At 39.6% G+C, this 24,866-nt stretch overlaps 1 protein-coding gene across 10 annotated transcripts in view; it reads left to right on the top strand.

Annotated features, from left to right (window-relative positions):
• Positions 1-24,866, top strand: part of MICAL2 (microtubule associated monooxygenase, calponin and LIM domain containing 2) — a 91,647-nt gene that overhangs the window by 31,245 nt on the left and 35,536 nt on the right. For all 10 annotated transcript variants that reach the window (XM_051620747.1, XM_051620746.1, XM_051620754.1 and 7 more), the window contains 3 exons: positions 3,535-3,892; positions 23,387-23,594; positions 24,122-24,238. In XM_051620747.1, the coding sequence (XP_051476707.1) occupies positions 3,629-3,892; positions 23,387-23,594; positions 24,122-24,238 (589 nt within the window). In that variant the 5' untranslated portion in view covers positions 3,535-3,628. The remainder of the gene's footprint in view (positions 1-3,534; positions 3,893-23,386; positions 23,595-24,121; positions 24,239-24,866) is intronic.

Here is a 24,866-nt window from a genome sequence, read left to right as displayed (position 1 = left end):
AAGGTAAATTATAACACTATAAGAACTTGGTTATTTCCCCAAACACTGTTTTGTTTGTTTCTTCCCACTACAGGTAAGCAGTTTATGCCTTGCCTTTTAAGTCTTTGGGACACTTACAGAACAGGAAACTGTCATTAAAGTTAAGAATTACTCTGTTCAACTTCTCAGGCTTATTGCATTGTTTCTAGTGGGTTATGTACAATATTGCAGTGAAATATTGGTGACTCACATACTTTTCCATGAGCCACATACACTTGGAGCACCATCTTCCTCTCTGTCATCTGTAAACATAGTGTTCATGCCAAATAAAGAGGATAAAAAGTGGTGTTTCCAGCAAGCTAGAAACTTCAGTAACCAGAGGCTCTTGTCTCATCCTGCCTTTCTGACCACAAAATGTGGCTTTTTTGGAGAACATGACCTTTGACACAGCAAAGACAAATGCTTCACTGGTGAGCAAATGTCTGTGCTGAGATGCCACTCCACAGCTTTTCAGTGTAGACAAGGAGTGTTTTGGAAGTTCACGAGGAGATGATTTTGTGCCCAGAATGAGTTGCCTCAGTCCTGGCTTTGTGGTGTTGGAGGAGGGAAGTTTTAAGGCTAGGGAAGGTGCCCTGGCCATCCTTCCCAGCGGCTCTCTTCCCCAGTGGAAAGGCAGAGGAAGCCCAGGCCTGCTGCATGTTTGTGTGCAACACCTACTTCCTTGGGTTTGCATCATGCTAAAACTTTTCCTCCCTTCCCCTTTGGCTGCTGTGGTTCCTGCTGCCTGTCTTTTCTGTCTTCTCACCGCAATCAGCCCTGGCACATGCAGCCTTTCTTCTTTGCTTGGTTCAGATATGGCTCTGCTTTTCTAGCCTTTCTGTTCCCCCCTCCCTGTCACCCCTTTCTGCATAGTAACAGTATAAGGCTATAAAAATCTCCTCTCTGTAAGCAGAAAAGATACTACATTAAAGAGCTTGTGAATAGACTCACTTATCAATTATGCCACAGTTAACTGGTAAAGATATTTGTGTTATATGAACATGATAACAGTCTTGTGACGAGCTAGTGAAAAAAGTGGAGAGGAAGTATTGTTTTATAGCTCTTAATTCAGTCAAAGTATTTGGTAGGACTGAAGCAGTAGTGAGGTGAGTTTATAGCAATTAAACAAACCTGACTGCCACTCCCTTAGCTGAAATGCCCAAAGTGGAATGTTTCATTGACACTTCCCCACTCCTCAGTAAGCTATTTGTAATTATTTTGAGAGAAAAGAAAAATACTTTGGTTTTTCTGTTATAAAAAAACACCTCAGGCAGGTATGGAAGTTAGGTAAAGTAAGTGTTTATTCTTTATTTTTTAATTTATTTTTTTTAATGGGTCTGAAATCCTGAGGTGCCTATATATCTAGCTGTTTGAGCCACATTGCAGTGTCTTACACTGTTCTGTTGCTATCTTTAGTTGGGTTGCCTTCCCCTTGTAATAGCACTCGTGTAAAGCTTGAGCTTGGACATACATCAGCTTTTCCACATGGCAGTCCCTTACCTTTCCATCCTAGGAGCTTCTGGATCTATTGGCTGGTTATGGACTAACCCAAAACCTACTGCATATCTCTGTGTTCCCAAAGCTGGGGCTGGTGAGGGTGGTGCTGGGCCCCTCTCACACCGACACCGGGATCGTGAAGGTGGCTGGGCTCCCTCCTGCTGGCATGCAGTTGTTGGAAGGGTTTGCTCATTAATTGTGGGGGACTTGAACCTGGAAAGGTGCTGGTGTCCTGAACTCCTTTTGAGTCAATGAGAGTTCACAGCATTCAGTTTCTTGAAAAATTAGACCTTCTGGAAGTGGGGACATATAAAATGTTTGTGCTTTTACCTCTCAAAGCCACAAGGCTCTTCAGAAAAGGGCACGGAACATACTATAAATGAAGTATTCAGAGGGGAAAACAAAAATTTCCTGACTTATTCTTGGCACCAAATATTTAATCTTGACATTTGGTCTAAGAAAACGTACAAACTCTTAACGTTGCCAATTTATTTTACCCACAAACCAACAACAGACTGATGATGTGCACACAAAGGTTATTTATTTTGAGTGCAGCCAGGGAATGTGAGTATTCCAAATGCTTCCTTATATCTCCCCATGGGATCTCTTTAATAAGTTGCATAATATTTTTCTGTATTAGAGGACTGTAAGATAGACATGGTAGGTCTTCGCTTTACTTAAATACACTGGTTATGTTTTCTCTTTTCTTTGAAGGAAATGCAAGCAGAAAATGAATAGTTTGTGAACAATGTTAAATTAAAAAGCATAACTTCAAAGGCCTTTCTGCCAATTTATTCTAAAACTATCAGCCAACATATGAAGTTCCAAGCAAAATAACTAATTATGTGGGAGGTTAGGCAAGCACTGATTTCGTTTTTGGTTTCTTGGACTGGTAGATAATTCTTTAATAGCAGGAAAAAGAATGCATGTCTTGAATCTCTGTATTTGAGTCCAGGTAGACCCTCTTCTGAGGACAAGCTTATGCATAACCTCTAAAAATTTCCTAGGAAGATGTGAAAGCCACTTGGATATTTTCTGTGGACCTTGGCTGACTTTTAAAACTCTCCTCATTAGAGATTGAAAGCAAGGTTAAAGAAGGATAAGGGAGTGTTGCAATGGAAGTATGTTAGTTCTTTTAAACTTAGGTTAATTTAGAAGAGTGTTACCCTTGCATTCTGAAAGAGTGTTTATCTGGAATATCAGGCACAGTTTGACAGTGATCATGTTACTAGGAAAAGCCAATGGGGCTTAGTAGGCCAAACATCATTACTTTATATCATCAGCACATGACAAGGTAAGGCTCCAAACACATAACTTCAGCATTTAACATGTGGAGACATGGAGATAAAATTCCTTTCTATGCTCTGGAGTACTGAACTCTTTCTCATTTTGGCAAGAGAGTTAGAAAAAGGGGAGCTGTCTGTGGTTACTTGTTTTCTGTTTCTTCAGTTCTGGTGTAATTTGTGATAATGTTTCTGCTTAGCCTGTTTTGTGCATTTGCTCATGGCAAGTGATTGTGCCAATTCTAAATTGCTCTGGCTAAGCTGCTCTCCTGGTCCTAGCTTGTGCAACAGGAAAAAATTCCCTTAAACAGTGTTGACTTTTTTGTGTAGGTTTCTGTGAATTCTTAAGACCAAAACATTACCGGAGATGCACTGTGGCATAAATTCTGCTCGGGAAAAGCATCTGAACATTGGGTTTTTCTTCATCTGTTATCTAGCACTCATCACTGAACAAAAATTGGAGAAATCCTCAGGCTCTCAAGTGAAGCTGGTTGTTTTAGAACCAGCAAACTTGAGTTTGTAGGGTTTTTATAACAGTCTCTGTGAAGTAGGTGTCTTGACAGCACAAGTATGTTATGTTTGTTTGTGACACTTGGATGCCACTTACTAACTTTTTGTAGCTGGTTGTCCAGTTACTCTGTGCTGTGTTTTTAAGTTCATTTTGGATATGCAGTTTGTGGGTTTAATTTCATTAGGCAGAACTTGTTTTAACATGACTTGTGTTTGCCTTTTCTAGGAATAACATGCTTGGAAGTACTTGGTAGTGTTCATCACCTCTATCCCTGCACAAGAGCTCCAGCTTAATTCTTTTCAATCACTTCACTCAGAACATGGGGGAAAACGATGATGAAAAATACAATCAAGCCGGCCAGATATTTGAAAACTTTGTACAAGCATCAACATGCAAAGGTACCATTCAGGCCTTTAATATTCTTACTCGCCAACTTGAATTGGATCCTTTGGACAACAGGAACTTTTACACCAAGCTCAAGTCAAGAGTGAACACATGGAAGGCCAAAGCTTTGTGGAACAAGCTTGATAAAAGAGCAAGTCACAAAGAGTATAAGCGTGGAAAATCTTGTATGAACACTAAGGTAAGTGGAGCTCAGTTTTGGATTTCATAGCTTAGAATCTTTTAAACTTGCTTTTCTGCAGAAGCAAGGTTTCTACCATTAAATACAATGTGTCTGTTCATGTAATCCTCCCTTTAATATACTTTTTGAAAATATGGCTGTTATCAGCTGATTCTGATAAATTTTCAAGTATTTTTGTTCTTCAGGTTTTGTGGAAATAAAGAGCGTGTGAGAGTAATCCTAGAAGCACCTAGCTTTAAAATCTACCTCAATCATAGCAGAAAAGTTTTCTGCCCTCTTTAGACATCAGCATCCATCAGACATAAGATGTAAACTTGTGAGGCAGTGGGCATCATTCCTTCCAGGCTCACAGAACTACTCTCTTTTATTTAAAAGGGTTTTGCGAGGTACTTATCATAGCAGATTGAGCAGGCTTCTCAAGTCTGCTGCTTGGTGCATGCTGTTAAAGACCAGGGCTGGCCAAATGGGTTTCAACAGCACTTCCTAAACTGTTCTTGGAAAGTGCTGCTTGAAAGTCTGAGTATCTGCGTTCATCACCTAGTATTGGCTCTAGTTGCTAAACAACAGTAGAAGAAAATCCTGCACTGTTTATGGATTTAAATACTGTCCTGTAACTGCTTTTTCACAAGCAGAATGTGGCTAATTGCTATGTGGTAGTTACTGAAAGATGGTCTGCATGGTTGTGGAAAGGACAATAAACATCTTTCTCTTTAGCAGAGCATGCAGTGCCATATTTTGATAGAGAGAACCACTGAACTTTGGTATAAATCTTGTAGACAAAACTATAGAAAATACTCTAGGTCATGCCACTTGCTTCATCTAGCTATCACAGAACGTTTTCAATAGCTTTGTGTCAGAGCAATTCACTTTTTTACTGCCAAGAGACAGATAAAGTTGCCCAAAGAAGGTACTTTAAGAAGCTACTTGTCTGTGTAGAGGTAGAATAGAGAGAAGGGCACACTGTGGGGTGGCAGGTAGACAGCAGCCTGTGGAGAACTTTTTAGTTAGAACTATCACTGAGATGTTATTTTATGGACTCAGTAGACAGGCAGTGCTGAAAGCCTCTTTCTTCTTGTTTGCATCATTGCACTGAAACTTGTCAAAAGCATCAGGAAGGACAGCATGTTACCTGCAGTACACACAATGACCTCTGGTTTTATTTATTAATTTTTAATAAGCTCCCAATGATTATTAAATTTTTCTAAGGTAATGTCCTTACTACAGATTTCTTTAGAAAATGAAGAGTGCCATTACAGCTATTTGCATTGTTTTCCTACAGCCTCTGCTTTCCTCTTTTCCATTTTCCCTTCATTTCCTTTTGTGAACTGTTTCCTTCCTCCCTTTTGTTCTTTTGAAAATGCCTTGAATGTATGTCACTGAGCATCTTTGTGATGAAAACAGAACAGGAAATGGAAGGAATGAGAAAGTGTCTGATGATTAACAAATTATAGGAGATATTCCACACACACCTCACTTACATGTACAGCCCCATGTCCAAATTCCCACAGTTAGTTTGAGGAAGTATTTCCAACACAAAAAAACAGTTTTAAGACCCACGTGAAATATAAAAATGAAATCTCTCTCTCTCAAGCATGACATTACAAACCCAAGGCCTGGATCTGCAAAGTTCTTAAGCTAAGTGATTAATTTTCACATAAAGTGAGAAGAATGACGGAGATCAGTTGGTACATAAAATGCATCCTGTGTAGTGCTTTATAAGGTTGACAAGCAGGAGCCTAATCAACACCTTATGCAATGTTGAAAGTATTGTAGTACTGCTCTGGGAGAACAAAGATTTATTTTTGGTGGCATCCTGTATTTGCAGAAACTAATGGACATACCTATGTCCGCATATGATCAAACTGCGAATTAATATAGAAGTCTGAAAAGTGTGTGTGTAGATATTCTGTACATGTTCAGTATGAACCTGGACCGTGCCCAGACCTGCACTTCACTGTGTCATTGCTAATTTAACGAGAGAAACATGAATCTTCAGATTGCTGCAAATAAAAGCAGTAACCGCAGTCTGGGCTCTGTGGAGATATCTACCCAACATTCCTCACACATGAATCACAGTCTGCTGTTAAAGCCTATCTAGGCAACATGAATGAGAGGCTGCTTACTCCCTGATCATTGTGGTGGTGTTCTGTGACAGCCCCACTTACAGATAAGGGATTCTCAGAAATGCTGGCAGGGTCCCACCAAAATACCCCTGCAGAAAGATTAGGCTACAATATGCACACCATGATTTTTGTTTGGTGCAACTGGTGACTTCAAGTTTCTGTCTTTCTTGCTTGTTATGCCAGCTACCATTTTCAGTAGTGAAGCAGGCAAGCAGGAGTTAGCAGGCTAAATCCTGACAGTGGTTCCCTGCGTTTACCTCCGTAGAGCTACCTGGGGACTGGTTGAAGTAGATCAGCCTGGAGTAAAAATCTTACTTGTTAAAGCAGGATTGCAAAATGAGCTAAGTGGATTTTTGCAGTTCTGTAAACAGAGCCGAGATTGCTCGTAGGCATCATTTAAAAAATATATGACTTCAAGGCATTAGATGAGGTTGTGGCCATGAGCATTGTGGCTGAATCTGCAACAGTCAGATATGGCTTTGCAATTTGACTGGCTTCTTGCAATCTTCCCCATCTTTGGAGGAGATAAAGGAAATAAAATGCAATTGGGATCTCGACCACTCAGGGTCTTTTTTTGCTGTTCTACAAACCAAGAATCTGCTGCCTTGCCCAAAACCTGTTCATTTTTTTTGCACTGGATTTAAGAGCTGAATGCTGTACTTGTTGATTTTTTTGTGTGCTTATAAACTCTTCAGCCGCAATTTAATTACTCATTACAATATACACAAGTTTTATACATACAGAATGTTCCACTCCAACTAAATAACAATAATCCTGTGTCTTAACTGCTCTTGAAGAACATTGCCAAATATGGCTTTCAAAGTTTCTACAATTCTGTGTTTTTAAGCTGCATGAATAAAACCGGTTGAACAGTTTTCAAGAAGTTCAAACTAACTGCTCTTTCACTTGCCTTACTGTGAATGTCATTTTTCCCTTTAATTCTTTGTAGAAGAAAAAAGACTTCCCCAAAAAGAAAACAAAAGTGCTGTTGAAACACGTGCACAAAATCAGGGCAGAAATTATCCTTTGTTTTTTGTGGGTGTTTTTTTGTTTTGGTTTGTTTTTTTTTGACTGTAGTAGTCCACCTGTATGTATGTTAAATCTGTTTGAAACATATACTTCCATCATACACTTGTAAAAAGGGAATGAGCACTATTCAGAGTTGTTGTTTCTGGAGCTGGCATTTGCGTAGTTCACCAGTAGTAGAGAGGAACAGAAGTCTGTCCTAAGCTGACAAAACTCTAGAAATCTTACTGTGACTCTTGCAGATATGTCTAGAAAAAGAGCACAAATGTAATAGCCTGGCAAAGTTTCTCACTCATTTTCATCTTTTACTGATTAATGCAGAGCAGTATGCTTGGAATCTGTGAAGATTATTTGTTTCTTCACGGAATGAAGCATAGCTAGACAACTGCAGAATATTAAATGTTTAACATTTGTTGTTTACCATGCTAGGAGTTTGAATATCCCTTTAAATTTCTGAACATGCAAAACATAATAAAATTATGAACAAGAATTCATCCAGGTACTTGCGGAGAGTACTCAATATGCTTTTTAAGACATATGTTGGTGTTCTCTAAACATTTATTTGAGCATCTCTGTATGGAGTAGACTCTTTACTTGCTCTTGGTTTACTGGTAGTTTACCTGTGTAAATTATAGAAATATCTGCGTGCAGATGTAAATGAGGCTCCCACTGATATTTAAGCTATGAATATATATGTAACAGAGGGCAGGAGCTGGATCATGCTGTGCACCTGAAATACTGGCTCTCCCATGACTGTGGATTCATGCTTGAGGAGGACAGAGATTGCTGCCCATCAAAACATCCCAGACTTACTTGGAAGGGAGGTGTTGATTCTGTAAAGCATGCAAATGTGGTGTTGTCCTCCCCCTAAAATTTGCATGCTGCCTTTTCAAAACACTTGTTTACACTTGAGGAGAACTAAGGAAACTTTATTTAAAGTACTAATGTGTAATTATCTGCTGCCTTGGTAGACTCTGGCATTTCTCTCTGGATGTACCAAGTTTTGGATGGTGTTGCACATGGCAGGGAGGGCAGTAGCAAAATCTCTGTGCACAGCTTTGGTCTTCTGAGCATTGTCTCTATTGTAAACTCCACCTTGGGCACAGTTCCTTGGCAGAGGATTTGTACAGTCTGAGCTGCCATTTTGAGGCCTAACTAGACAACATTAACAGAAAGCAAGAAAGTTATATTGAGCTAAGAAGTTGTCAGTGCTGTGTGTGTAAGTACATACCTATGTGCATTTGGAGTTATATGTGTGTATAGAATAATATAAATTCCTGAAAAACAAATTAGATTATATTGAACTTAGTCCCTGTTGGCCTCTAGTTTTCCTGAACTTGGTCTTTCAAAGCTTGTTTTATAGTTAGGTTCCCTTCCAAAAACCCCTAAAATTATTTATGACCAAGTTTCCAGGGCTTACATAAAAACACAGTGGCTCTTTTTGGTAGCATCATGGGCTGCCAGTCTTAACCAGATCCAGTGGGATTGGTGTCTCTGCTGTAGGGAGGACTCCACAGGCTCCTTGCTTTGGGTTAAGCTTTAGCCAAGGCAATGTTACAGAGGGTGTGTGGCTTGAGGAGGGGAATGGGGATGGAGGGGACATGAAGGCCAGGGTGTGAGACAGCTGAGGAGGAGCCCTGAGTCAGCAATGGGGATTGAGGCTGGAGGTTTTGTACGGGCTCTGAGCCTTGTCTCACTGTGCTAACCACTCTGGTGTACCCATGAATGGTAAAACGGGACGGTCTTTATTTGCCAAACCCTTCCCGCTCCTTTTCACATTGTCTCCATTTCCAAAGACTGTCAAATTAATGCTTTGGGAATTAATAAAACCTGCTTTGCCTGGTGCTCTCCTTCCCACGGAGTTGAGAAATGGAGAGGTACTCCCGGGCTGTGGTGGGTGCTGCCATCTTACATAGCTGCAGGGTAATCAGCAGGATGAGGAGTGGATACCAGGTCTCTCTCCTTGTTATTAGGTAGAAATTGGCTTCATACCAGTCCTCAGTTGCTTACAAACATCCTGATCTGCAGCCTTGCCCCTCACAGTAGATGAGGCAGGGCGGCTTCCAGATGTCTTCCTCTCCCCTCTCTCCACCTTCCTCTGTAGTGCAAAGCAAATACTTGTCTCTTAATTAAGCAAATTATCCAGCATGTATTAACCTGCTGGTATTGCAGCTAAATTTCCTCCTGAAGTGCTGGCATTTGTTCATCCTTCAGAGGCAACTCGGATTTTCAGCCGCGTTTCTCCTGTACTGTTTAACAGTGATAGAGAAGCCAGGGAGTTTGTGTTCAAACGTCGCGACTGATTGTGTCTCTTGAGACAAGTATTTTTTTGGGAAACAGTAACTGAATTGTAAGATGAAGTAAGGGAATGGTAGTTTTGCTACAACTCAAAAATATCCTTATTACAATGAGAACTTTAACCTGTTTATGCTATTAGAGCAAGTATCCAGATGTCACATCCCTTTTGCTGGACTTAACTAATATCTTCAAATTAATAATCGAAATGGGGAGATTTCCAAACCTGATAATCAGGGTTTATAATGAACACACCAAACCTATCTTAGATGTTTTAGATAGCGTTGCTAGCTCTTATAATAAAAATGCATGTGACCTGTGAAGGTCATAAAACTGAAAATAGGTTGACAACCATATTTATAGGAAATTTAGTGGATGAAAGGCTGTGACTTTTCACAAAAACAGCTGTGCTTTTTTGTGTGGGGGGGTTTGCTTTGTTTTGTTTTTTAAACCCAAAACACAGTGCTTGGACAGCAGAATCCAGAACCTGTTTAAGTTTTGGGGGTATTAAAGACTAGGTATTGTATGGACTTCTTAAGTGGCGCTTACATGTTTTGTACACTTGAAAGGCAAGCTGTTTGTTTTGGTACCTCTGCTTTGCTTTTGCTATTTAGGACAGGGCAGCAGAAGCCTTGCAGTGGATTTACATTGTACGTTTATTTTAAAGAATTTTGATAACTTTTACAGAGTTATTTCAAGAAAGCAGGAGATACAGGATTAATGGGAATGCGTGGTAAGGAAGACCTGAGATCAGGGGAGAAGCAGCACATCACCTGTGAACATGCGGTGAAACAACAGTTGAACATCATCTATGCACTCGTTTCTCTAGGAACTTTTAGAGGGGATGAAGAGAAGCTCGGGTGATGACAGGACACACAGCAGACAGGGTTCTTTGGAAACAAAACAAAGTATTTGATTCTTTGAGCAGTGTTTTAAAATGAGATTGGGCCAAATTACGTCAGCAAAGGCTAATGTTTGGCATGTGATTTGGTAATGAAATCACTTTTTATTTTTATTAGTCTACAGACATTTCCACAAACACACAATTTTTCAGAATTATCAGTCAGGAAAAGCAATGAATCCTGGCCAAAGTAACATAATCAGACAGCCTAAATAAGACTTTTTCAGACATTTGGGAATTTTGAAATTTTTGGCTTGCAAGAAAGCAGTAGCCTTACATCTGTACTTTAACAGCACTGGGCCGTTTCCCTGTCTCTGGCTTAATGGCTTTGCAAGTAGTCGAGGGAAGGGAACTATCCCACCCTGACCCGATTTCCTAGACATTTTAAAAGATTCCCACAGGGAGTGACACCCAGTTACTTTCACACAAAACACTACTATTGTCACCACAAGTGGCTTAATTAAGTTTGAATGAAACAAAAGGTTATGGCAGGGCGTGTTCCTGTAACTGTGTCTTAGCAGTCCTGTGAAGCAGCTGAGCTGTGTCCCTCCAGCAGGCTGGGTGGTGGGTGCAGGGCCCAGGGTCTTGCCTGGCCCCCATCCCCTGCCCATGCTTTGCCTGGGTCAGGCCTTTCTCCTGGCTTCAGAGAGGCCCTGAGGGTGCCAGATGTGGTTGTTAGGGCTTTGTTGTTAGCTACGTTTCCAGCTTCACTTTGGTAATGTTTGTGTACTGATAAGTGAGGAAATACAGAACTTTTGCTACCAAGAGGTGATTAAACACTTGGCTGCTAAAAACCAGATTTCAGACAATAAGGCAATTTCCTGCCCTTCCCGTGGTTCTCATGTCTGTCCTGAGAACTGGGCTTTTGGGGATGTGGTTGTGCTCTCTCTGCTGACAAATCTAATTCTACATTATTTGCTGTTTTAGGCTCTTATGCAGACTGCTTTTAATACCACAATTCTAAGAGAGCTGTATAAGAAGTTAAAATGTAAAATGCTTTAGTAAATGCCAGTTGTCTTAAGGAAATAACAGAATTTCTATTCCAACCCAAACCATTCTATGAATCTATTTGTATATTCTCTTTTAAAAGTCTCAGCACTAATGGAGTTGTGATAAACAAAAAGTTTAACTGAGATCTGTTGTCATGACAAAGTAGAAATTCTCCTTTAAAGCCCTTGAAATTAGGTTAATTTGCCTCTCTTTGTTACAGTGTTTAAAGATGTGTTGTTTTGTGTCAGTTCTCAAAACTCCCAGTCCCCAACATGTCTGTATTTACACACAAAATCTGTGTCTGCAAACAGACAGGTTTCTGCAAATTAATGTAGACAACTGTTTGCCGTTTTGGGTCTCTAGGGTATTTGTGTCTTAACCTGTGTATCTGATGAAAAGTGCTTTTTGAAAAATGATCGTAGTTTATACCACAATGTGACATTATTATTATAGTTTTCTAGGTCTTCAGACTTTAAAGCCTTTCCTCACATAGGGAATGTTTGGGTGGGTTTAAGCTGTATTTTGGAACAAAGCTGGTGGGAAGGGAGGGAAGACCATGTATTTCTGTGGTGAAAAAGCCTTCTCGAAGGAGACCTGTTGTCCTGGCAGCTGGCCACGTTTTGCTTTCCTAACAGGCACTCGACTGGGCTCGGTGTCCTGGGTGATGGCAGAGAGAACAAGCATTGTATCATGTCAGCTAATGGAAGAGCTATAGTTCACATCTACAGAGGTCTTAAGTTAGTTTTAAATTGTCCTGTTATATTACCCAGCTGGGAGACAGGGAATGTAATGAGTGATGGTGACATCTTGCATTGGTTGTGAATGCTGCAGCCAGATGTAGGTATTTTCCTTCCTTATGGAAGAGTTGGCCCAGCATGTCTGAGGGAAGGAGACATTGCAATTCTGTCTTGACTCTCATAGAGCCCTTGCTTTAGTGAGCAAACTTGTGAATATGGTTTATGTTAAATTATTTCAGGTGGGCAGCTAGACAACTGTACTTAACAGTGCGGCTTGCAATAGTTTGTTGCCCAACTGGGGAAAAGCATTAAGTGAGATTTCAGTGATTCCTGTTGTAGACTAGAGCTTATTAAAAATTTGGGTGCTGGACTGAGGGGGTGCAGATGTAACCAAACTGGAATGAGCTGTAACTGCTTCGAACCACAAGACTACATTTTCTAAACATCTTGAAAAGTTGAAGAAGTGGTCTGAGATCAAGAGAATAAAATTTCTAAAATCTGCTAGGAGCCTTTTAACAAAATTTGGCATATGCTACAGAAAATTATCTGGTGCTTTACTAGACCACACACCAAGCCTGAGTCCACAGGGTGTAGTGCTGACCTAAGGGGAGCTGATCCTGGGAGCCTGTCTGAGGAGGCCTGCAGTGTGTTGGGGACTGGGGTGGTTTCCTTCCCATCTGGTTGGTGCAGGTCAAATCCCAGCTAAAATATTTTGCCCAATTTGGAGCATGTTAGAAGCAAGAGGCAAATAAATTACAGCAAGTCCAGAGCAGAGCAGTAAGAATAGTCATAGCTTTAGAGAATGTGACCTCTACGTAGGAGAGGCTTAAATACCTTCATTTAATCTACACTAGGGAAGACCCAAAGAGTGTAGTTACTTGAGGCACAACCAGAACTGTTATTTATTTCACCTTCTCACTGTTAAGTCTGGCTAACACTGCTAGATCAAATTAGATTAGTTTTTCAAAGTTTGCATTTTGCCTTGAACATTTGCTTAAGAAACCAACCAAGAGGTGTGGCCTTGCTTGCCTGGATCCACTCTCTAGATTTCTTAAATTGACTAAGATACTAACTTAGAAGGAACCATGTGCTTATGCCACACTTTGAATTAGTCTTGTGTTGCTTGCTTCCACTGCCTCTTGTAATGATAAGAGCAGCTTTAAAAGGATTTGTGCAACAGCAAATAACCCTCTCTGTGACTGGTGTCAACCTCCCCGTCCTCTCTGTACTCTTTGCAGTCCTCTGGATTTATAATTCAGATAAAACAACTGCCTCAGGGTGAATTACAACTCAGATTAGAAAACATTGCAAGAGATGGCAGTGAGCTTCCTGCCAAAGGGCTGCACGCCCGGATCATTAATAACAAGTTACGCTGATCAGCAAGTTCAGTGGAAGGCAGAGGCACTTCTCTCTTTGTTGTTTTTTTTCTTTGTTTTTTTTCCTCATTTGTTTGTTTTTTAGTGAGGTAGGAGATGGGGGTTGGAAGCCTTTCCTGACAGGTGAGGGCTGTTGTGACTGGTGGGGCTTCTGTTGGGTCTGCTGAATGGCTGGCTGTAGGGCTGTGAGGGCTGGTCTGGCCAGCCTGGCTGAAGGCATCTGGGGTAGGAAGTTCACTGCCTGTCAGCCCAGATACTACAGCCCTGATAGTGGCAGAACAGGTGCAGCCGGTGGTGTTGAAGCAGGTGACTCTGAATCTCTCTCTATGGCTGGAATGTGAAAACAGAGTCATTAATATGTAGCTGTGTAAATAAACACTGATCTTCTATGTATGTTTATCTTGTTGTGTCAGATGTTGGTGTAAAATAGACTATTACACCTCATGATGTGCAATGTGCTGCCAAATTTTGTGTCTTCAGCTCTTTGCCCCTCTCTGTGAAGCATGCTCCTTTTAAGTTTTTTTTCACCTTTTTAATACTTACTTTCATTTTTCAAGATTCTTTCCTTCAGTTATAGGGGCTGTTATGTACCTTCTTTGTTTTCAGCCAAAATGGTTTTGGAAATAAGAACTGGAGGTTCCAAAATCTAATTTTCATGTGTGATGTGCAGCCAGGAGCCTGGTTGGTTGCGTCTGCGTAAGTGCTGCTAACTTTCCCTGCTATTAGAAACCTTGCTAAAAGTGTTATACCAAGGATACATTTTGTAATTCTAGTTATTTGAACTGTTCAAGACCACCTTGCTTGTTGACACACTATTGGGTGCCGAATTGCTGAGAGGTGCTGCCTGTTCAGTTCGTAGTGTTTTCAAATTGGAAGTAAAAATGTAAAAAATAGAAGCATTGGTAAGATATGGTAAAGTAGTATGTGCAAGTGATAAGTTAAATGAAGCGGAAATAAATCAGGTTGTTGCTCTTTGAACCTATGTTTAGCTTTACTAGTTAAGTGGTTGTGAAGATTTCATGATGACCAGGAAGAAAATAGACCCTAGGAGCCCAGAATTGCTGCCTACTTGTAAAGCATTGTATTCTGAGCTCAGCTGTAGCTGCCACACACTACTGTTCAGCCCTTCTGCTTCGGAAAGTTATAAATGATGAGATGAAATGATTCAGCTCTATAAGAATAAATAGTAATTCTGACTCAGATCTGATGGCTAGTTCTGGATGAGCTCATTTAGCCAGCACTGGCTTCTAAAATCCAACTCTTAGTTGGGTGTTTCTTAATTCACCTAATATAAAAACGTTTTTTAGTATATTTTAAAATAATCTGGGAAATGACCTTGAAATAACTTGACTCCCCACTTACTTAAAAAAGACAGTTTCTAAGCAGAATCTTAGCTGATGTATTAGATTGTTGTAATTGTCTGGTTTAAAATTTTAGGTTAAGTGTAGTATTTTATCTCTATAGACAGACCAGGATGTAGCAACAGTGCTATTTTTTTTTTTAATTTATTTTTTTTTAAAGCATATTACCAACTTCTTCCTGTTTTAAAGCCATAGTTGCCCAACTTGTCTGCATGCTTTGGATACAATAAAGCATGAGAAATCCTTTCCTTCTGTTCTACAGACAAGTCCTCTCTGGCTGGTCAGCCCCTGACCCCGAAACCATATAGAAAATGGATTATTTTCTTGCAGTCACCATCTCAGAGTGTAACTACTTGCAAAGCTCCCAGGACTTGAGGCATGGTCTCTGCTGTGCTTGGGGGTGCAGAGGCTCTTGGTGCCTTCATTTCTTCATCTCTGTTCACCAGTTTTCTGTTTCTAGATGAACTGTTTTGTTTTGTGTTTCTTTGCTAAGTTTCTAAGGAAAGCTTTAAAGCATTATCTCGGTGTGACAGATGCAAGCCTACAAGAAAAGGCAAGGTACTTAAATGCTGCCAACCATATTAATGACTGGGATAGTCAGGCAACATTCTTTCTGCAAGGTTTATCTTGTTTTCATTTTGATTGCTGAAGCAACTGGCCAAAAAAAAAGAAAAGCAAGTAATCTCTTCTGGTTCTGGGTGTGCTGGGTTTTTTCCCTGTTTTGATTACAATGAAAGGTAAGAAAAGAGCAAATATGGTCTTAATTCCAAAGGATGGTAGCAGTTTTATTTTGTGCTTTATTTGAGGAGAATTTTGGATGAAACAGCTTGCCTGATTTCTGGTGAATAATTGGTTTATTAAAAATAGTTTTTATTTTAGTTCACATTTCTTGTCAGATGATGTGAGGTTTTCTTCAGATAACTGTAGCTGTGGGGCAGAGGAACTGAAAGCTTCTAGACATACTTTTCTTTATTATGTCTACCAATTGCTATTTATTATTATTATTATTTTTTGAATTATTATAAAAGCTCTGTAATCAAATAAACATATTTAAACATGACCAATGCTGCCTGAAAGAGCTCTTCAGGAAAGCTCCAAATAGCAAAGTCCTGACAGCTTAGGTGCATCAGCAAAGGAATTCTGGAACTTCTAGCTTGTAGAGTCCTTATAGCCTTTCTTTAATGTGTTGCATAGCAGACCATGAATTTCAAATGTCTTTCATACCATTGTTTTAATTTCAGACTATGGAAATGTTTTTATATGCAAATCTAATATTAGACCATATATCTGAGAGACAGGATGAGTGGACAAGTGTGTCCAGATTCATCCAGGAAAAATGACTACATATGTTGTTGTTTTTTCCATGCAGAAGCTTATCTTCCAAAAAAGAGAAAAAAATCCCAGTAAAGATGAGCCAAATGAATGCAATAAATGTACTAAAGTTTCGCTTCTGGTATTTTGACCAAATAAAACAGGTGGACAATGAAGAGAGATCTTCTGATCCCCGAATTATGCTGCATCCAGCTGTGAGTGCAGCAACTGCAGGGTACAAATGCTGGGGAAAGAGCTCTGTCCAAAGTCAGCCTAGATGAGGTAGCTTCAGGTTCACGTTACAGTCTTTTAAGAAGAAAAATAGCCATGCCTCCACTTTTGCCAATTGCTGATATGGGGATTTTGGCAGGAGATGAGAAAACCTGCTGTTTCTGAGGTGCTCAGCTGAGGGTACAGAGGGTAAAACAGTGATGGGATGGAAAGCAGAAATGGTCTCATCATGCTGAGCTTCCTGCACCAGGTTTTGTTGCTGCGGTTGGTGGCAATTAGGGGTACATGAGCCTTACTGCTCCCAGCTGCCTTTGAGCTTCCCCAGCAGTGGTATTTATGTGGTGTTCACTCCCCAAACTTGTCTGTTCAGCAAAATACAGCTTGTCTTAATAATATTTTAAGGTAGATTTTTTTGATCTGGCTGAAGTGCATTTAACTGTGCTCACATCACCCTTTGGAGAGTTGGGACCTCTCATTAAAATACACTTAACTGAATATTACTTTTGCCAAAAGAAACATATTTAACTTTACAAATTTTATAAGGAGCTCAAAAAACGTAGCATTATAGAGAAAAATATGCTTTTAAAGATTACTTAATTGGCTCCTATACGTTTTCCTCCTCTGTCCTTTAATGGAAAAAATAATAATTATTTTTTTCCTCTTGTAATATTTGCATGTAGATCCATTAACCACAGAAAATTTGGGTATATATTTTGGTATATCTCTTCTTTCTAAAAACAAGGAAAAGAAATCTTGGTTTAGGTTGACACTGTCCCTTTTTTATATATGTATGTAGTCAAGTGGACACTTTCCAAATCACTGTCATATTTAGCTACAGTTATCATTGCTGTTCTTGACAGGGCCATGTTCTGTTGTGTTATAGCAAAACCAGTTGTATGGGTATGGCTGGGTTCAACAAGCCAGGCAATGAGCAGAAGCATCTCGTGCAATGCAGGCATGTTGCTGACCAGAGAGCCCTTTATTCATGTAGCTCTAGTGTATCTGGTGACCAAGCTGCTTTATAGTGACATGTCCTTCGTTGGTGCCAGTGTCTGGGCTGGTCTGTAGAAAAGTAAATGACAAGCACTTGGTATGACGGCCTTCATCTAGAGAAGCAGCCAGTACCTGAATAGGGTTGTTGAGTTTAGGGGAACAGACATATATTGAGGTGCTTTGGTAGACCAGGGTTGTAGCAAGGTAAGACTTGCACCTTAGATTGGCAAAACATGTCACACCTATTGTGAGCTTAACCTTTTTTTATTTTTCCTAGGGTTGTTTTCTGTTTTAAGTAAATCTTTAGGTCTCAACATTTTTAATGTTGTGTGAAGTGGCATATAGAATTTTATTTTTCAGTGACTTCAAGGATAATGTTTCAAACTTTAAAAACAGGATTAGCTACTCAGTGGATTCAGGGTGCATCTGACTGCACTGTTGTGTTCAATGGCTGTCAATTTATTTATGTGATAAAATCTGAGACCGCAAATGTGAGATGAACTATAAGTCAATAAGTCAGGAATGTCCTGCTGAGCAGTCCTTTTTTTGCCAGAAACATTTTCACGTCTAGTAAAGGGGATGAAGTGTGAAGCATTGTGGTGGAGAGAGCTTCCTGCCGCAGCTTCTGGTAGCTGTCTGCCTTAGCTGCTTATGCAGCTGTTTCTCTTTGGAGCCTTGCCAGGGAAACAGTCATCGCTGATCCAGAAAATGTGTTGTTTCATTACATTTCTTGCCTATCTTGTATTGCATCACATTTAGCTTTATCATCAATAAACACTAAAATCCATGTGGGATGTAATCCTGTGGAGTCAGTCAAATTAATCCTTGGTGCATCCCTGTCACTTTGGATATTGTACAAAGGCGAAGGCTGGTGTGTGCAAACCCAGATGTGGTGACTGACAATGAATGCACCTGGGGCTGAGAGCAAACAATGGAAGCGGCTTTGCTGTGGAAAGGTAAAGCATTCTGTCCCTCTGTGTCCTTCAGGCTGTCTGGGCACAGCCAGAGGCAAGGCCCTCAGCTCTTGGGGGCACCTGCCACACCAGGCAGCAGCTTGGAGGTGCATGGGGAAAGCCACGCCTTGGTGTTTGTTTCTAACAGCATGATCCAGTCCTGTAGGTTTTTATTTCCAATTGGTGATTTGGGTAAACATTATCTGTAAACTAAAGGAAGTTAACTAAATTAGGCAGATGGTTTCCACTGTTGTGTTTTTTTTTTCACTGGTATATGTATGCATTTCCATGGAAGAGTGAAAGTGGTGCTTCTGATTTGGTGTGCCTTAAGACAACAGAGGATGTGTCTGTCTAACCAGTTGCTGTTGAGCTGGAGTCTAAACTTAATCTCCTCTTTTTCACCTCCAAAACAAATGAAAGGCAGAAATGAGAAAATCTTGAATTCCTGAAGTGACTGTAGTTTCTGTCTTCATCCCAAGAACATATGAGGGAGTGGATCATAAAGGAACACACTTATTTTCCAGGACTAATTTAATGATTGCGTACCTTGGACAGGAGAAGAGTGAGGGATTTAGGGTTGGCTGCTAACATTGTAACACATTGAGCTAGACAGGATTTGTCTATTATTAACTGCACAAAGAGATGGTGTTTGGCTGCAGCCCCCACCCACATGCTACTACCAACTGGTAGATTCCTTGACTGAGCATGTAAGTATTGAGAGCTGACTTTTCATATATTTTTTTCAAGGTAAATTAGTAGATTCTGCCTTTAAATTATTAGAGCGGACAAGATTTTTGTAACTGAGTCATTGTGGAGTGTTGCTTTGTTTTTTTGTTAAATGTAGTGCCAGCATTCTTGCTCCTTTCTCTCAAAACATCAGTTGTTTCTGTAAGATACTTTACTGTGTGAAAAACAATGGAGATATTCTGCAAATTCTCACCTATTAAACTGCATAGGATTTTTCCAGAATGGAATATGGGTGCCTGGATTCACAGGCTGCAGATTTAATAGTGGGGGACAGGAGGGGTTGCAAGAGGACCCTACTTTGCATCCCCTCTCCCTTTCCTCCCCTCCTAAGTCATATATTTGTATATTATATCCAGGAGGTCATAATGAAAACCTGTGCCTGGCACAAATGTCATTCTGCTTTTGGAGTGGGAACTTGTACTGCCATTTATCTCAGCACTAAGTGCTCTTTAATCAGTGTGGAAACATTTTCTGGATATTTTCAAGGACTGCCATTCTTAAAACACAGTAATAGAGATAAAGTAGCATCTCTTACAGTCAGAGAAACCTTTGAGTAGATTTAAGCTTATGAGACTTACCAAATGCTGTGTATGTTTATATTATTGCAAGTGAAACTTTCTGGTATCTTTTAATTGTACTGGGAAAAAAAATACATAAAGTTTCTGCTCTATTTCACTCTGAAGATAAATAATGCAATGAGTAGAGTGTGCTTGGTTATAGTGTGGGACAAGATTTATAGAGAAACTATTATCTTTTAGGGAAAAGTACAGTACTTTTTAACAGTACTGTAGAAACATAATATTTCCTCACCAGCTTAAGTAGTCAGCTTTTATAAAATATGCATGGGCTTACTAGTGTTTTATTTTGAAGTACAAACATTTCTAATGTTTATGATTTTAAACTGGAAGAGTGCTAATTTTGTTACTAGGAAGGTATTACTGGCCTGTGAACTTGCATAAGTCCTCTTCAGTGGGAGTTTTATAACTGGTATTCTAAAAATACTCTTAGAGGAGTTTAACTCAAACCAGCATGTGCATTTACTTATGATAATATATATTGTAAGTGTAAAGTTTTCATTGTCACATTTATTGTAATCAGTAATTAGTATCATTCATATCCAGGATATTTGCAGGAAGAGTAGATCAATTTAGTTCACATTAAACCCTCCTGAAAAGTACTAGTGCTGACCATTACCTGTAGGAGTTAGTGTTAATGGGCAAACTGTCCAGTACAGTGCTGGGCTGTGATCAGGGACAGGTTGGAGTCCTTGTTGTGGCTCCCCTCCTCAGTGTGTGCATATCCTCTTCTAGAGGACACTTGCTCAGTATTATAAGCATTTATAAGATCTTTAGATTAAATGTGTGCAAGGGTGAATTATTTTCGTAAAGGATAAAGGAGGAAATGTGTCATTTCAAAATCATCTGCTTTCATCTCCCACATGAATGCATAACAGTGTTTTCTCCCTCCTCTTTTATTCTTTCTGTACTTCTGCCTGCTTCTGTCTTTTAACATTGGTGCTCTTCTTGGGGAGTGCCTTAAATTTAATGAAGCTTCTCATTTGACAGAAGTATTTACATACATTTTCAGGCAGAAAATCAGCTTCTCAGTTTTCACTGAGAAAAATATATTCTCTCAGTATTGTTATCTTGCAGTAACATAGTATACTGTTAGTACTAAAACAGAATACCACATCCAGCATGATACTGATTCTTCAGACAGGTTACAGAACTCTAGTCATGATCTCATTCTTGGAAAAGCTGCAGTCTATACACGTCTTTCTTCATTTCCAGCCTGAACAAGAAATAGGCAAAAGCTCCTTGTCAGTCCTTTTCAACAACTGTGACTTTGATTAATTTGCAGATGATGCAGATGCTTTGAAAAGTCAAGTTACCCTTTGCCTTTTTAGGAGATGATCTGGCACCATTAACAAACATTTGAGCTGTGAATGGAGATGTAGATGTCAAGAAACTGGCAGTTGTCCAACCCTGTTTGTTAGATTTAAGTATTGATCGTTCAAGACTTCCTGATGTGATGTCAGTTGTCATGATCTATGTTAAATTCCAATAAATTAATTTCAAAAGCAGCCCCTGATGAGCCAGCTAGGGTAACATGAGGTGAACAGAGGAAGCCATTCAAGGTTTGGTCTAGGCTGACTACAAGATTTCTCCTGTGACTTTGTTTGCAAGCAGAGAGCTGGGGAGAGGAGGGACAGGACAGTGTTATGGTCCCTTTCCTTAAAATAAAGGTAGGAACATAAGCACAGTAGGAATTACCTTTGCATGGGTCTTGTGAGGGTTTTGACCCCAGAAGTTTAAAAGAATAAAAAGCCAGAGTGCAAGAGTAAATTCTACACCATTAGAAAGTGTCCTTAATAAATTAGAGCACAAATATTTCTGAGACAGAGATAAATACATGTATGGAAGGTAACCATGGGTGATAGCAAATACACAACCATTTTTCACAGTGCCTCAAGGCAATTAGAAAGAGATTTTGTCAATGTGATAAGAGGAGGGGAGAGGGCAGAATCCTCCTTAAAATTCTAACATACTGTGCTGTGGAGCATCAGAATGAACTTACAGCATTTTCTGTGTGGGTTTTATTTTTTGGCAGGATCCACTATGACTAAATCTCAAAAGACTGCCTTTTTTTTAAGTTGCATTTTTTAATATATAATAGAGTTTGTGAGCAAAAAACCACAAAACAACAACCCCACCTTATCAAACCATGTATGGTCTTCATTTGTAAAATGTTTCTAAGTGCTTGCTAAACATTATCGGAAAACTAGCTGTGGAGGCCATCACTTACTTGTCAGAGGTCAGAGTTCCCATGTTAATCACAAGAAGCATGTGCAGAAAAGAGCTGACCCAGACTCCATCAGTGATCCTCTTTGGTCAGGATAACATCTGCACTCCATTTTCTTCCTTTATATAATTACAATTGCTGGTGTTTTCTTAATATTTAGCATGCAGTGAGGAGTGTTCTTTTGAAATTGTGAATTAAATATGTTCTTTTAGGAGGAGGAAAGCCAAGTGGCTAATGCAACCACCTAACTTACTTAAATATCTCTAGTTAACAAAACACTCCCATCAAGCAAAAGCAGGGGAGCTCTTCCTTCAGTGGGAATTTATTTGAATTATTTATTAAGTTTTTAAAAAATTTTGTGCTTTTATGATTGAGTTTGGCACAAGTCGTGGACAAACTCAGCACCGGATAATTTTTGCTTAAGTCATTAAATTTGAGAACAAACGACCAACAAAGCAAAATAAATAAATGACTCTATTTGGTGGAACTGAAATGTAATGGGAACCAGACTCCTACCCAATGAGCCTCCAGATACAGTCTGTGCTTGCTTTGAAACTGTGATCCCTGTCTGGCTGCGTGTGCAGGGCGCAGGAGCGTGTCTGGCCGGTGAGATAACGGGTTGGGTTTGCAGCGCGGCTTGGCCTGGCAGCCAGAGCTCACCCTTCTGCTCAGGCCCACCTTAGCCCTCCCTGCCCCAGCCCTCTGCTGGAACTGCTGGCACGGGCTTGTGAGGTCTGGGGGGCAGGAGGTTTTGTGGGGATTTTGTGTGGAACAACCATATTGCCCTGCTATAGGACTGTTTCTAATCAGGTTTTAGTTATCAGTCATGAAAATGTAAGCATTAGGTATGTGTGGGTTTTAATTAGTTCATTTTCTGGAGATCCTTTGATTGTTAGTTTAGCTGACAGCTTTAAGTTTTCACAGACTTTGGGCAAGAATTCTATATAATAATTTTTTAAGTGATTCTTCTGAGGGTGCCCAAATTTCGGTTGAAGCTCTTAGAGTGTGATCTTCCTGAGAGTGAGAGGGTTGACCACTGACTGGGTGAAACAGAATGGGACAGACCGAGTCCCCTGGCTCTGGTGAAGCAGAACAACTCTGCTGACTTCTCTTGACTTGCCTTCTTTACAGCAGTATCCTGTTGTGTTCAGGATAGGCCCTTACTTGGAAGAGAGAGTAATACTGTAACACTACAGGTTTATCATCGGTTTGTCTAATAAGTCTAGCAAATGTGCACTAATTTCCTCTTTAAAACAAAAAAGCCTGCACCAAAACCACTTACTTCCTCTTCCCTCCCTTTTACGTAGCTGTAATTCTGTTTACTGCAAGCACTTTTGAAACACTAAATGTGGGTGATAGAAATGTACAAGCAGATGCTCAGAATCGTTTGGCTTTTGCTGTTTCCTCTGTTAGATGTTTTAATCAGGTGCTTTTATGTCTACATGAAGCACAGTTTATCCTCTTGTATAAACTGTCTGAACACCACATGTGAACAAAAGTTGGATGTTCATTGATTTAAACAGATTATGTAAAAAGCTCTCAGTAGCTTAAGTCCAGTTGGATATGAAGTCGTACCAGTAGAGAAAGTTAGTAACTATGTGGAAGTCAATATGAAACCCTGTGTCAGACTCTTTCTTTTCTCTGCTAGTGTTTAATTATCGGAGGTGGCCCATGTGGCTTGCGAACTGCCATTGAACTTGCCTTCCTGGGAGCCAAAGTTGTCGTTGTGGAAAAGCGGGACACTTTTTCAAGAAACAATGTGTTGCATCTCTGGCCATTTACAATCCACGACCTCCGGGGACTGGGAGCAAAGAAATTTTATGGGAAATTCTGTGCAGGATCTATTGATCACATCAGTAAGTATCTGAAAGTGTGGACACTATTCAGATAAGAGGTGTATTGAGGTCAGAAAATAATTTGAGATGTTCTTGATTGGACAGAAATCTCATCTGCCTTAAAAATGCACAAATGTACAAATAGAGGAAGAAAAAAAGAGAAAAAAAAAGTGTGTCATTTAAACAAAATGGCAGTTGAGGACATGACAGTCTTATGGAGCAGCTTTTTTGTTAGTCTGGATTTGTTAAACAACAGGTTTTTATTACAAAGTATCAAGAATATTGATATTCATTCTAGTATGTTGAAGGTAGACACAACCCTCTAATTTGATGAGAAAATGTGAAAAATGGGATATTTTACAGGGAAATATGCTGTAAAATTTTCAATCCTAAGATGGCCACCTTATTGGTTAGCAGATCCTTTAAATATAATTAAGAAGGAAAGCTCTAAAAGAAGCTCTAAACAATGGGTGTCAGTTGGCTGCCATGCTAGTAGCAGCTGTGATTACTCACATACTAAATACATCTTTGTTACTTGCTGTCTACAGGTATTCGACAACTTCAACTTATCCTCTTCAAAGTTGCACTCCTTCTAGGAGTTGAAATCCATGTGAATCTAGAATTCGTGAAAGTCCTGGAACCTCCTGAAGATCAAGAAAACCAAAGTATTGTTTCTCATAATGTGGTTCTGTACACAGTAGCTTCTTTTTATGTCAGGCCTTATATGTGAAATAATTCAAGGTAGCTGAATTCTGTTTAAAGAAATCAGAGTCTTTTCCCTTTCTTATTAAGCTGAGTTTGCTATATGCAGTAGTACCTGTGATAAGTATCATTGTGGCAGAGCACTGGTAAGTCTGAAAAGTTAAGGTTTTGCCCTGTGCTTTCTGGCATGTGTTTGAGGCTTTGTAGGGAGTCTGGTGTGGCTTTTTGGTATCTTCTTGCAAAAACAATTTTTGATAATACAAATATTGAGGTTGGATTAAGCTCTCTGGGCCTAATTTTGCTTTCAGATTTGATATCATTCCCACTGGCACACAGAGTCTTACCAGCCATCTTATGCAAGATGTAAAACAAAAAAAAAGATAAATTTATCAATTTTTTCCTTTTTCAAAAGATTAGTATTTAGGGTGTAGTAGCAATGGGATATTTTAAAATTTTACTTCAATTAACATATTATGCTGTCTCTTTAAATGGTCATATAGTGACAGTAGAATAAATATATTGTTTTAAGTGGTTAAAGTATATATTATTAAATATGGACAACACAAACATTTTCAGTTTTGTGTTGGTGCA

This window comes from Apus apus, chromosome 5 (genome assembly GCF_020740795.1).
Source record: "Apus apus isolate bApuApu2 chromosome 5, bApuApu2.pri.cur, whole genome shotgun sequence".
NCBI lineage: Eukaryota > Metazoa > Chordata > Aves > Apodiformes > Apodidae > Apus > Apus apus.
Note: the sequence above shows the minus strand (reverse complement) of the source record. Positions and strands in the feature narration are given on the sequence as shown.